The sequence below is a fragment of the Bombyx mandarina genome, chromosome 23, assembly GCF_030267445.1.
Source record: "Bombyx mandarina strain Sakado chromosome 23, ASM3026744v2".
In the NCBI taxonomy this organism is placed as follows: domain Eukaryota; kingdom Metazoa; phylum Arthropoda; class Insecta; order Lepidoptera; family Bombycidae; genus Bombyx; species Bombyx mandarina.
Window position 1 is genome coordinate 6,416,754 of NC_143229.1, and position 14,933 is coordinate 6,431,686.

At 35.9% G+C, this 14,933-nt stretch overlaps 1 protein-coding gene across 1 annotated transcript; it reads right to left on the reverse strand.

Moving 5' to 3' along the window:
* Nucleotides 1-1,166: 1,166 nt before the first annotated feature.
* On the reverse strand, nucleotides 1,167-14,405 carry Ufl1 (UFM1 specific ligase 1). The gene is made up of 6 exons (XM_089737357.1): nucleotides 14,081-14,405; nucleotides 12,928-13,913; nucleotides 11,879-12,317; nucleotides 6,010-6,468; nucleotides 3,024-3,235; nucleotides 1,167-1,485 (listed from the first exon to the last, which is right to left on the reverse strand). Exons 1-6 carry the CDS (start codon nucleotides 14,161-14,163, stop codon nucleotides 1,367-1,369), a joined length of 2,298 nt encoding a protein of 765 aa, XP_089593483.1. The 5' UTR covers nucleotides 14,164-14,405; the 3' UTR covers nucleotides 1,167-1,366.
* Nucleotides 14,406-14,933: the final 528 nt, after the last annotated feature.

The following is a 14,933-nucleotide window of genomic DNA, read 5'->3' on the forward strand; positions in this document are numbered from 1 at the left end:
ATTGGAGACTCTACAGGGTGAAACTGTACCTAAATTATGCTGAGAGGCGGCTTTTACTTAAGGCACAAGGTGTGCGTTACACACGGACTTCAGTACTTTCAATAACCTGATACACTTGTACATATGCCATTTTGATCGAGTGCTTACTAGAGGCTAATAGGGTAATTATTTCACACGGGCGCAAGATGGCTAGACATATTTGGTCACACCCGACCTTAAAATTGTACTGTAACGCTAACTGCTAATCAGTACACGCCTGGAGCACTGCTTCCACTGTTGGTCTGAGGAAAATAGGAGCTCCTTCCATTTGAGGCTTTTCAGAAACGCAAATTGATTTACAGGAACCCGTCTAACAAACTGGAGTAGCAGAGAAACTGTTTAAAATGGTATAATCTTCTATTTTTCAGCGCTCCGCTGTTGTAGTATTCATCTGTACTGTCGGTAACCTTCTAGAAGACATGATCTTTGCATTTTTCTCGCCCATAATATCAAGCTCTTACAATTAGGCTGATCGCAGGATCGTATGGTTAGATAATTGGCATTTCTCGGTTTGAAGTAAAATTCGTTAAAATTATGTATAATAATATATAGGTATATTAATTTTCTTCTAATTAAGATAACTTGAATTATTTCTGGGTTCCCTAATAATAACATTGGGAATCCAATTTTGCAAGACGTCGTGGCTTAAGGGTTAAACCGCCCAGCGTATCCGTAGGGAGGGATATATTTTTTATGAAATACATACCTACTTAACACGTAGTGAACAATGATTATATTTTATTATAAATGGTATTAGTACAAATATTGATGGTAGCGCGTCACATGAGCCCTCAAGTCTATATATCAACAACTTGCCTATTTCTGCAGCAAAGTATTAATGGTTTCCGGTTTGTAGGATGCAACAGCCATTATACAATCTAATTGAGACTTACTCTAACTCTGGCGGTATACATGTTATGCATGTATGGGCTCTGGTAACCACCATTCCAATAGTATTCTATCACATTCGCGTGTTTATCACTCTTCATATTAAGTCGGTTGAAATTCGTGGTAGGTTTTCCTATTATGTAAGTTCTATGAATGGAATAGAACGATGGATGCGCAGTACACACAATCATAACATCAAGAAATGTAGGTTTGTATACTTGCAATCGCAATTAAAAATGTTTTAATAATATAAAACGATATATTTTTTAAATTTCTCATTGTTTATAAATCCAGTTTTAATTAATTGGATATAATGCAATATTGACAGAAAAAAGGAGGTTTCATTTTTGTTTTAAGCTAGGCATCAACGCAATACTAGTATTACCACATAGTATAAACCCAGAATCAATAAAGACAATATTTGAATTGACGTCAAAGCTTATTTGTACTTCTTGATGTCGTGAACAACATTTTTTAAAGTTGTCAATTCACTTCTTAACTTATCTTCAATTTCCGTTCTGTCATCTCCATTTGAAGTCAAAAACTTGGTAACTAATTCTGTAAAAATAAATTGTTATATTGTTAGTAAAGTTATTCTTAATTTATATAACAGGCTTCTTCTAAATCTAATAAATAAATAAAAAACTTATGAATTTGTTAGAAATCTATAACATATCGTTAACATAATTAAGATGCACTCCGATCACAAAATGAAGAACACTTTGATGCATTATAATCTACTTAACCAAGTGAAACAAAATAGTGTACATTGTAGTAGTGTAGTGTAAATTGAAATTGAATTAATAATAATCCATAAACAAACAAGCAAAGACGTTAAGTGTTAAGTAACATTTTCTTTGGTTTAGTATAACAACTATCGGTGTTATAACATAATTTTTGAAATGCACAGAGTATTTCGGAGGGCATTTCATTTCTAAGGTTGAGTCAAGAGTTATACGGTATGTTCTCGTTTTATTATAGTATCGCATTATTTCTATATTATCTCATTTGTAGTACTGTTCGAAATTACATAAATAACGGATACATTGAAAAAACAATACTTATACTATCGAAGCAGCATAGTACCCACAAATGATCGAAGAGCATTAGACAAGGTCAATCACAATCTAGGATAGTTGTTAAAAGTTAGTCATCAGAATTTTGTATTACTACTTTTTTATTGTATTGATGGGTGGACGAGCTAACGGCCCACCTGATGTTAAGTGGTTACCAGAGTCCATAAACATCAACAACCTAAATTCCACCACCCACCTTGAGATATGAATTCTAACAGTTGCCCCCCCCTCCCCCCCCCTCAAACCGAAACGCATTACTGCTTCACGGCAGAAATAGGCGGGAGGTGGTGGTCCTACCACCAGTAATTACGCAAATTATAATTTTGCAGTTTGATTTTTTTATTACACGATGTTATTCCTTCACCGTGGATGGTGGTACCTACCCTTGTGAGGACGGGGCAACGCAAAGCCGCCTTCGCTCCAAGCACATCCTATCGCTTCCTTCCGATGCTTCGAAGAGTTCTACGTTCAACCTAGTCTATAGACATAGCCCACTGAGTTTCTCGTCGGATCTTCATAAATGATTGCGATTCCAATCCGCTGGTATATTCAACAAAGCACTGCTGTTACAACTCAATTCCTCCCAGGTTAAGCACTGTGACGTCACTTACCAAACCGCGCGTAGTTTTAATAGTACGTTAAGATACCAACGATTAGTTAGAAAAAAAGCGCAACACTCATTGCGGGATGAACAATGATCAATTCAAAGCTTCATCTGACAGCATCTTAAATAATGGATTCCAATTTACATTTTTTTCCTACCTCTTCGCTGGTAGCCTTAGAGGTTATTCCGGCTACGCCCGGACGGATAGGTGAGCTCACGAGCTCAAAGAGAGAATTTGCTAGCACTAGCCCTAGCAAGAGCAGTGCTTCGGAGAATCCACCAACGGATCGAAATCGCAAAAAAAATCAGTGGACTGTGTCTATGGGTTACGAATTTACATAATTCACACGACTAGTTTGCGGAAGTTTTATTATTAATTTTTGTTATAATATTTTAGTTCTTTAAAAACAACTCACCATGATATGAGTGTAATTTTTCAAAATCTTCCTCTCTTATGTGGTTTTTCAAATAATTAATAATAACAGCAACTTGTCTGCCAGATGCATGTAACATGGTTTGAGTGACGATTGTGAATATCGATAACACAGCCATGTGCAAGCACAGTGCTGGGTCATCACAGTTTTCCAACTCCGAAATTAATTTCTCTCTATGATTTTGCACTAGCATCCTGAAATACAATACAATAACATGGGTAGCGTTATACAAAAACAATAACTTTTTTCATGCATTATAAACTTCATTGTGTAAAAATAATATACAGCGAGTAAAATAAACCGATTTCAACACAGAAATGACAATAAATCAAGGAAAACATCAGACACGTATGATTCAAATTCCGCAAGTATATTCGTTTAAATGAAATTGATTTTTTTTTCCTACCTAAGCTGATAGCCTTGAGAGGCTATTTCAGCGTAACCGGGGCTAGTAGGTGAGCTCACGGGGCTCAAACCTGACGACGATGCTAACACGAACCCTAGCAAGAGCCGTGCTTCGCAGAATCTACCACCGGATCGGAAACGCGACCCACTGAGAAGATCCGGCGAGAAACTCAGTGGGCTCCATAGCTCCTCAGGGTTCCATATTGGGTCCCTTCCTATTTCTTGTATATATCAATGATTTACTTAAGTTTATTGAAACCCGTCACGAGGTCGTATTATTCGCTGATGATACATCATTATTGTTTAAAATTAAACGACATTTGGAAGATTATGACGATGTGAATGATGCTATCTCGCGCGTGGTACATTGGCTTAGTGTTAATAATCTGTTATTAAATAACAAAAAAACAAAATGTATAAAATTTACCACACCTAATGTTAGACAAGTTGACACTAATATTACTGTAAGTGGAGAGACACTGGAGCTTGTGGATTCGACAGTTTTTCTTGGTATAACAGTTGATTCTAAGCTGCAGTGGGGTCCTCACATATGCAAGTTAGCGAGTAGGCTTAGTTCTGCAGCGTTTGCGGTAAAAAAAATACGAATGTATATTAATGAATATACGGCACGCCTGGTTTGTTTTAGTTATTTTCATAGTGTTATGTCCTATGGCATTTTGCTATGGGGCAATGCTGCCGATGTCGAAACGATTTTCATCCTGTAGAAGAGGGCTATTCGTGCTATTTATAATATGCACCCGAGGGAATCCTTGAGGGACAAGTTTAAGGAAATCAAAATTCTAACTTTAGCGTCCCAATACATTTTTGAAAATTTATTGTACGTGCGTAAAAACATTGAAGAATTCCCCAGAGTCTGCGATTTGCACAATGTGAACACTAGGAACAAACATAGGCTTCGTTGCCGGCGGCTCGAATTATGAAAATAAGCAACTCTTTTAGGGGGCTGGGTGTACAGCTTTTCAACAAGATCCCACTAAACGTTCAACTACTACCTGTTCATAGATTTAAGAAAACTGTTAAGGAACGTTTGTGCAACAAGGCATATTATAAAGTTAAGGATTATTTACTAGATGGCACTACGTGGGAATGAGGCGCTCGCTCCTGGCCTTTTCATTTTTCATTATTATTATTATTATTTTAGACTTGTTTTTTCTTTTATTGTGAATATTTCTATTTATTTAAAAAAAAGAAAATATTTGAGAAAAAACAAAAAAAAAAAAGCCCGCTGAGTTTGTTTCGCCGGTTCTTCTCAGGACTGTGGCTTTTTTTGGAACCGGTGGTAGAGTTATCATTGTTATTTGTATTTTGACATTCAACAAGTGTGTCATACTGACATCTAAGTTGAAATAAATGATTTTGAATTTGAATTTGAATTTGCTGTGTCTGAGAGTTAATTTACTCGTCGAGCCCTTTGTCGCAAGCAACGGGTTCGACGAGAACGGTGACCGGTGCTTGAAGTACCTAAAAGCACCGTTAGTGGATCAGGAGGATCCGAGATGACGTGTTTTGGGCGACGTCGACTGCTTTCCATTCTGTCCGCAGGATCGGGAATGTAGTTACCGGCGGCCACGATGAGAGGGTTCTCGTGTCGTGCCGCTTTATCGAAGTGGCGCATCGACGCCGACTGCAAATACTTACTGACGGACTCTAAGTCCAGGTCGTCATGGAGGTCGACGTTCCTGACGAACCACGGGGCTCCGACGGCTATCCTGCAAAAACGGGATTGAATAATCTGGAAGGATTTTCAGTGAGTGCGGGCCGCGTGAGCGAACACAACACTTGCATAGGTCATGACGGGGCGTATGCAAGTTTTGTAGGGTGTCACCTTATTTCTAAGGGACATTTTACTTCGCCTGCATATCATCGGGTAGTGAAACTGATTCGATGCAACCCAATTTATGCTATTAGTAATATTGCGTCATCAACTGGACGCGGTCAACCAACTATCTGTCTTCGTTTTCAAAACCGGTTTTAAACCACCTGTGTGTGTATGAATTTGATTGACCAAATCAGTCTTTATATTCAATTTTCATAATTTCTAACATATCAACATTAGAATTACTTGGTAATTGTGCCTTTATGGATAATACAATATGGTAGCATTGAGCTGATCGCTCTAAGCTAAGCATGTTACCTACCTAACTAATTGTTAAAACTTCTTGATTTTGATGTGTATTTATTGGTGCAGAACAAATTAAGAGAAAAATTATTGTAGTCAAACCATGAATACAAAATTCTTCTTTAACAAAGATTCTGACATGAACTTGGATTCAATCCTTATGTAGGTGTGCATTAGTTATAGGCACAGACAGTTCAAGCAAGTAATACAGAAAGTATAATTCATATTATTTATATTCTTGGTCATTTCATTTTACTGGTTACCCTACCCAATGTAGTAAACTGGTGTTTTGGAAATTAACTTTACCAGTATATATAATACAATGAAAGTTTATTTACTTTAAATTAGTGAAGATGTGTTATAATTATTTATGTGTATAAGAATCGTTCCCGACTTTACATTTTAACTTTTAAAAATACTAACTTGTCTTTCTTCTTATCCACCTTTTTCAATATCATCCCAAAGTCAGATAAAGCGACATCAATAGCTTGAAAAAATGATTCCATGCTTTGTTCATTTATAGACGCACTTAATATTGTTAATGGTTTCTTGAATTCCTCAGTAACGTCATTTATTATTTTGTTCCTCTGTTCAATTGAGAGAGTTTCGTTTTGCACAGAAAGATTACACTGACTCGCAGCATATTTGCAAAACTCAGATAGTATGTCACCTCCTAAAGATTTTAATAAATATTTAATAAAGGGTGCTTGTTGCTCAGCTGCAAAGGTCTTTATTCCTTTTTCATATAGTTTTATATCGTTCACTAAGATATTAATTTTGTCCTGAGCTGATGAATGAGTTTGTTTCCTGTTTTGTGTTGAATCTTGAAGCAATTTTTCGGCCGTTTCTTTGGCAATAGCCAGACCAATTTGATTGAGGCTTCTACAAACATAAATACATGTTATTAATGGATAGAAATATCTTGATTATAGTGGTTAATAATAGTTTATTATTGGTGGTAGAACCTCTTGTGAGTCCGCACGGGTAGGTACCGGCTATTCCTGTCGTGAAGCAGTAATGCGTTTCGGTTTGAAGGGTAGGACAGCCGTTGTAATTATACTAAGACCTTAGAACTCATATCTCAAGGTGGGTGGCGGCATTTACGTTGTAGATGTCTACGGGCTCCAATAACCACTTAACACCAGATGGGCTGTGAGCTCGTCCACCCATCGCACCAATAAAAATAAACAGAAAAAAGTGAATTATAGTTTAAAGTTAATTAATAATCGTTTCCTGGGCTTTTCAATTAATTAAGTTTAATGATTTAAAAAAGTAAAAAAATATATATCTCTTTTTATTCTCAAATTAGGCGAATCCCTCCAGATAATCGTCAGATAAAGAAAGAGCACGTCTTAAGATGAACCATATATACCTTGATCAGACGCGCTTGAGTATATCAAAATGGCAAATTTTTTTGCACGTTTTATTCATTAACGCGAATTTGCGTCACATTAAAATCGTCAGATTATTGACTGAGAGTTTTTTTAGGTTCACTTAACATTCCTTAGAAAATCTGATGCACTCGATTATTTTTTATTTATTTTTTTCATTTTCAACTCTTACGTACGACCACCCCCCCATCATGCAAATGACCAAATCAACATACGTACATTATTAAAAATACGTAGGACATGGGTGCTATCAATATTTGACACGCTCGAGTATGTCCACACGACAGTATTTTTTATACATTTTTGTATACATAATTTTTTTCTTCTTATCTTCTAAGCTTTGCTTTGATCTTTATTGGGTAATAAAGATCTCTATGAGTAAATCCCCATTTAGCATCGTGGGTAGCATGTCAGAAATATGTTTTATTAAAATACCAAGGGGAGTTAGGGGAGAACGGTAACAACATCTTCACCGACCCTACAGTCACCCTCACCTGCGCACGCCGGATGGCGGCGGAAACCAATCGGTTTCCGTGGTGCTCCCTGCTAGATAACAAACGAGGCAATGGCGACCGAGAAATGGCGGTATAACCATACAACCTGCCAAGCAATTGGTTGGAAGAGGCTATGGCAAGCCTGGGGATCTAAATAATCTCTAAAACGTCTAGAGTAGTAGGAAGAATAAGGAAGCCAAATGAATGCAAATTTGAAAAAGAAACTACCCCAGGAGGGTACCGGTAATACCGGAGAATCCCTCCCTGAGTCTAACTCAGGCAGCCCCTCGTATTCTGGGGGGGGCACAACTTTGCGATCTGATGGATATGGAATCAACCCTACGAATAAACCAAAATTACCTAATATGGTACAACAAACTTTTCACATGTTTGAAAGAACACGAAGTAACTCATTAAGTGCCATAAATAAAGAACAAGAACCTACGCTATTCCTAACCACAACTAAAGACCTTGAACATAGTACATGGCAGAGTGACCAGGTTCCTCTAATAAAAAGGAAGAGAACTGAATCGCACTCAGATTTAAAAGGAAACAGTAATAAGTTACAGAAAACCACATATCCGATACCAACCCATAATCAATTTGAAACATTAGAGATACTCGACGAAGACGGAAGCGATCCTAAACCAAAAATATCTAGACCCGAACCTATATTTGTTACGGGTGTGGCATACATAAAAACCCTCAAGGACATACTGAACAAAATTACCAATGATGACACAACGACATATACTATGACCACTTTGAGGTCAGGACATGTAGTAAAAATCTTACCAAGAGATATAGAAATGTACAAGAAGATCAGGGATAATTTTATTACAAACAACATCAGTCATTATACATATAAGCTCAAAAGCGAAAGGGCTTTATAGAGTCGTTCTCCGTGGGCTTCACTCAACTGAGGACACGGAAGTTATCAAATCTGAATTAAGAGATCTAGGCCATGAAGTCAGAAATATTGTTAATGTTCGACATAAAACTACTAAACAAGACTTGCCGTTGTTCTATATTGACCTTGAACCTAAACATAATAACAAAGAGGTATTCAAGGTAAACAGATTAAATAATATGAAAGTATCTTTTGAAGCTCCTTACAAAACAACAGAGATTCTACAGTGTAAGAGATGTCAGAGGTTTGGTCATAGTAAAAACCAATGTTATAGACCACATAGATGTGTAAAGTGTGGAGAAGATCATCCCACTGTAAACTGTAAAAAGACACCAGATACTGAAGCAACATGTGTTAACTGCCAAGAGAAACATCCTGCAAGTTACAAAGGCTGTACCAAATACAAACAATATAAACAACAAATTTTAAAGGTTAAGCCCAAAAATGTAATCAAAGATACCTCAGCCTCACAAACAAACAAGGAAAAGCCCAGGAAAGCAGAATATACTAAAAACATATTTAAAACTTATGCAGATGCAGTAAACTCCAATAATAATAAACAACAGACTGAATCCCACTTTATTGATAGCAGCGAATTGAATAAGCTCATAGACAGCATGTTTAATAAATTTCAAACCATCATGACTAACATGATAGACAGCATGATGAATCGGATGATTCAATTAATATCCCGCCTAGTGTCCAAATGATCAATAATTTACGTATAGTTACTTGGAATGCCAATGGGTTATCAGACAGATGTCTAGAATTAGAATTATTCCTAAGGACAGAAAAAATAGATGTAGCACTTATTTCTGAAACGAGATTTACTCATAGAACTCACATTAGAATAAAAGATTATGTTGTTCATTCTACAAATCATCCCTCTGGTAACTCCCACGGTGGAACAGCAGTTATAATTAAAAAAAGTATTAAGCACCACCCGCTAGAAGAATACAGAACTGAAAAAATACAGGCTACATCTATCAGAATACAAGACAAAAACAGTGAAACAACTTTATCTGCTATATACTGTCCTCCAAGACACAATATTAATGCTGATGACTTCAAGGATTACTTCTCAAGTTTGGGGAGTAGATTTGTCTGTGGCGGCGATTGGAACGCTAAACACACCTACTGGGGCTCAAGGCTGACTCTACCACGAGGCAGGCAGCTATTCCAGACGACTATAGAACTGTCTTTATATTGCTTGTCTCAAGGTGAGCCAACCTACTGGCCGACTGATCGAAAGAAAACGCCGGATTTACTTGACTTCTTTATCACCAAGAACGTGACCCAAACACAGCTGAGCGTCAAATCTTGTACTGATCTATCCTCTGATCATACTCCAGTGATTCTTAACATAAACTCTACTATCTTGTTGAATGAATACCCACCTAAATTATATAACAAGAATACCAATTGGGAAACCTACCAAGAGTACATCAACAATAATGTGAATTTAAACATCCCTTTGAAATCCACTGGTGATGTAGAGAATGCTGTAGAAAACCTAAATCAACTTATTCACAAGGCACTAGACGGATCTACGCCGCAAAGAAAATTCCCATCTGTGGTTTTGCACCATTACCCCAAACACATTAAGGATATGGTAGCTAGGAGGCGGAATCTGCGCAAAATATGGCATAACACTGGCTATCCTGCTGATAAAACCGCTTTTAATAAAGCTTCTGAGGAATTAAAATACCTAACTAAAGCAATGAAAGAAGAGGAGCTACAATCGTTCTTAAGAAATTTAAAGCCAAGTCCAGACACCAACTATTCTCTATGGAAAGCTACTAGTAAAATGAAAAGACCGAAAATGCATGTACCACCTATTAGAATACCTACTGGAAGCTGGGCCAGATCTGATTTTGAGAAGGCCTCAACTTTCGCAGAGCACCTCAAATTAGTGTTTAAGCCTTTCCCGGGATTAAACTCAACGCACAACGATGAAGTTTTGAACTATCTGGATTCTCCACTGCAGATGTGCCTACCGTTAATGTACACAAGTCCGACGGAAGTAACTAATGAAATCAAGAGCCTGAAAAACGGAAAATCGCCAGGTTATGATGAAATCGACGCAACTGTGCTTAAACATCTTCCTAAAAAAGGCATAACATTCATGACTATCATTTTTAATGCATGCATCAGACTGGAGTGCTTTCCTTGTCAATGGAAAATAGCCCAAGTGGTGATGGTACCAAAGCCTGGAAAACCACCTCACGATGCAAATTGAAAAAAATGTTGCCACATAGCTATTACGTTATTATTAAGTCATATCTTAATAGACGATGTTTTGAGATTAAACATAACCGAGAATTATCACAAATGCATGAGATTACTTCTGGTGTGCCACAAGGCAGCATACTCGGCCCTGTCCTGTACCTCATCTACACAGAAGACTTACCAACCAACAGAAACACTATCATTGCAACATACGCAGATGATACAGCTATAATGTCTGTTCATGACGACCCTACAACAGCCTCTGAAAACTTACAATCACATCTAGATGACCTTGAGAAATGGTTTAATATGTGGCGAATTAAAGTAAACCAAAGCAAATCATCCCACGTTACCTTCAGCCTCAGGAAACACACCTGTCCACCTGTAAGCTTATACAACGAAAACATACCGCAAGCGGAAGATGCAAAATATCTTGGCATACATCTGGATCGAAGACTTACAGGGCAAAAGCACATCTGGTCTAAGCGAAAACAATTGGACATAAAGCTAAGAAATATGTACTGGTTGACTGGAGGGAAATCCCAACTTTCGCCGGAAAGTAAAATTTTAATTTACAAAACCATCTTAAAGCCAATATGGACATATGGCATACAGCTTTGGGGAACTGCCAGCAATAGCAATGTCGAGATCCTTGAAAGGTTTCAAAATAAAACTTTCAGAACAATGCTAAGAATACCGCATTACATAAGCAACAAGATCATACAAATGGACCTAAATATTCCCACAGTGAAAGAGGAAATAGTAGCTTACAGCAAAAAATACCAAGCCAGGTTATTGACACACGTCAATAAATTGGCGTCGGACCTAGGAGGCACAGGAGCTGTGCAGTTTACTAGATTGAGGAGGCACAGTATACCTACATTACAGAACAGAAATTAAATCGTACAACAAAAGATAAAGATGTCACTGGACAACTGATTCTGTTTATATCACACTACTAAGATTAAAATCAGTCAAAGGAATAGCTCATTGTTAACTGAAACAGATCGCTACGAGACATTAAAACAAAAGAGAAAAAAAAAAAAAAAAATTTAAAATACCTATTACAGGGAGTTCAATCTGGTGGTAGAATTAATGTTTAATATTTTGATATTCAACAACTGTTTGTGGTTCATGGTTCAAATGTATATTTAATTGAATAGAAATCTATGTACTTCAAAATAAAGCCCTGGCCAGACATAGTTAATAAAGTTCCAGAAATGATTCACTTAAATTTATTTTTGGGAACATTATTAATACTTATTTACCCTTGTAGATGTTCTGCAATCCTAGTAACTAGGTCATCTAGACCTTCATTTTCCAATGGTTCTTTAATTACTTTTTCTATATCTTCCACTGAAACTACTTCTAATTGTGCTGGTTTTCTTGAAACTGCATGTCCATCATCAGAATCTGAATCCTGGGCTACCTGTTTTGACCTGTTGTGCTTTTTAACAGTCTTGGTTTTAGTTTCTCTACCCTGAGTTCCACCGCCACCTTTACCTGAAGCAGCCTTTCTTCTGCGTTCTTCCCTTCTCTCGGCTTTGTGATCAGCAGGACCTGATTGTACCATATCAAAGTTTTTAGAAAGCTGCTTCTCAAGATAAAACTGTTGATATCTACCAGATTTAACCAAAGCCTCTGCATTTTTTTGCGTTATTGGCATGCAAGTCTGTTTCAAATCTTCAATATAATGACAGCTGAATACTGAAAAAAAGACCAAACCTGTTAAATAACCTGTTCCAGCCAATTTCTCTTGATTCATGATATAACATAAAGATGATGGTCAGAAATTTATTTTATAAACATATGTGCTAAGTTGTATGTTATAATCTATATATTAATAAGTGAAGCAAAAACTTTGTACCTTTTTACAAAAATTGTGCAGAAATACGAAATTTCCCACACTTAAAGAGAATATAGAGGAGTTAAGAAAGCTATTTTTTTTAATTTTCATAAAAAATACATTAAATGCAGAAAAAAACATTTCACACAATATCATGTATTTGACACAACACATATTTAGACTTTGTTTAATGTCAAACTCTTGTTATTGCCTAAAGTCTGTGATCAAATTAAAATTGTCTATAGTGTATGTAGTCTTGGAGAAATCTGTGATTAAAGACATATAATATTCTTTGACAATTGAACCATAATAATGTTCAAATTTATAATTTCAATTAATTATAGTCAAATTTCGACTACTGGGGAACCATTAGTACTTCCAGCAAAATGTAAGAGTATACACATAATTGTTCACATCAAAATGTAAACATCATTATTTACATTAACATTTAAAATTTTAAAATGTAATTACCAGTGTTTTCAAAGAGAACTGTTGATTTAACATTGTTTCTCAATAACTCATCTAAAATGCTTTCAATATCACTATCTGAAAAAATTGATGGCAACAAAGTAACAACATCTAAATAACTTTTAGATGCTATGCATTCTTCTAGTGCGGTTTCCAATTGCTCCTTAATCTGTGATCCAATTACACAGCTGCTAAGAAATGTGAGCTCTTCATTTAAAAGAATCCTTTTAACATATCCTTTTGGATCTGAAACTCCTAATCTTGAGAGAGCATCATATTCAAGGTAGTTGTTCTGTTTGTAGAAATTTATTACCCAATCATTTTGTGACTTTGTGTAACTAGATGGCACATAAATAGCTCCAGCTTGCTTGCCTGTTAATACACCAGGAGCATTTAATTGATCAAAAAGTGACAAAAACAAACGGTCAGATAAATTGCAATGATTTACTATAACAGCAATTGGAGTTGGTTTTAAGAGGCCCATTAATGCACCCCTTATCTTAGCTTTTGTCCTGGTTATGTATTCATCAGTGTAAAAGGTTCTAGGCTCAGATGGATCTTGCTTTCCAATGATGATTTTACCCAAAAATTTTTCAAGAACACTGTGCTGGATCAAATCTGCTGGTAAATCATAATGCAAGGTTAATTCCCCAACAGATATGTAGCCTTGAAGCTGTAACTTTTCGTTTACTTCTCTGGCAATTTTTTCCAAATAATAATTTGTAATCAAATAACCAGATATCAACTGAACATCTTTGCCTTTTACAATTTCCGGAATGTGCGTTGTAATGTGGTTAAAATCCACATTTAACTCTTTGGCTAAATCAACAGTGTTTATTCGGCCTCCATGCACATACAACTCATCTTTCATTTCCTTTATAAGTTGGAGCGAAGTGAGATATTCTTTGCCATCATTTGTAAAAATAACATCTATTAATTTAAGTTCAATTAATTTTGTGACGATCTCAATACAGTTTCGTTCTGATAATCTGTGGAATAAAGTAAAGCTTTGAGATAAAGGTTAAAGTTACACGTAATTTAAGCAGAAATAAGTAAATCTTAAAGAAAACGCATATTTTTTTCTTGTTTAAATGTTCATTTTATTATTCATTAATGAACTTATGACAAAACCGAAGTTTAACACATATTTGTTTACCTTTGAGCTGTAGTACTCAATTGAGCTTTTTGAAAATCAGCTGCTAGCCTTTTAATTTCGTCCCAATCAGTAGCTGGAGCCATTGTTGAATATTGTTTTGATAACAACTATTTAAGTATTGTTCTCGTAAAATAATTAGAGTATTTTGATCACAGTTTCAAAAGAGATACTACGTACTGGTATTAAGCTTTCAAAATATGGAATTGTGTCGACAATTTTTCGCTAATTTTAATACACATAAATATGACCTTTACGATAGGTACGTCGTGGCAACTCTTTCAAATTAAGTGTAATATCTATGGTGGCAGCCCTGGCAATGGCAACATTGGCCAAGGCGATTTTTTTTTAAAGTGATCTTATCTGGTAGGTAACTAAGATCTTTAGTTCAAGTTGCTTAGTTTTTGGTCAAGTCTTATTTTAATTTAAATAAAAAGTTTTTTAAAAGAAAAATGATATTAAGAAATGAAATGTTGTTGATTAATATGAAACATGGCTTGAAATGAATTGAGATGAGATGATATGGGATGAAAAATAATCTCAGTAAAATGGTGGTCATTTACTAAGACTTTTTCAGTGGACTTTTTGGAGGATTCTGAGAAGTTACGTTCACTGCCTTTGTTTTATTTTCCCACATTTGTGCACTTTCACAAATATCAAATGTAGGAAAATGAAACAAAGCCGCTGGACGTAACTTCCCGAGTTCCTACAAAAAGTCCACTGAAAAAAATCTCAGTAAATGACTACCATTTTACTGAGATTATATTTTATCTTATTTCATTTAATTTCATCCCAGTTGATTAATGTCTCAAATTAGTCAACTTCATTTCATTTCATTTCACTCCATATTATCATT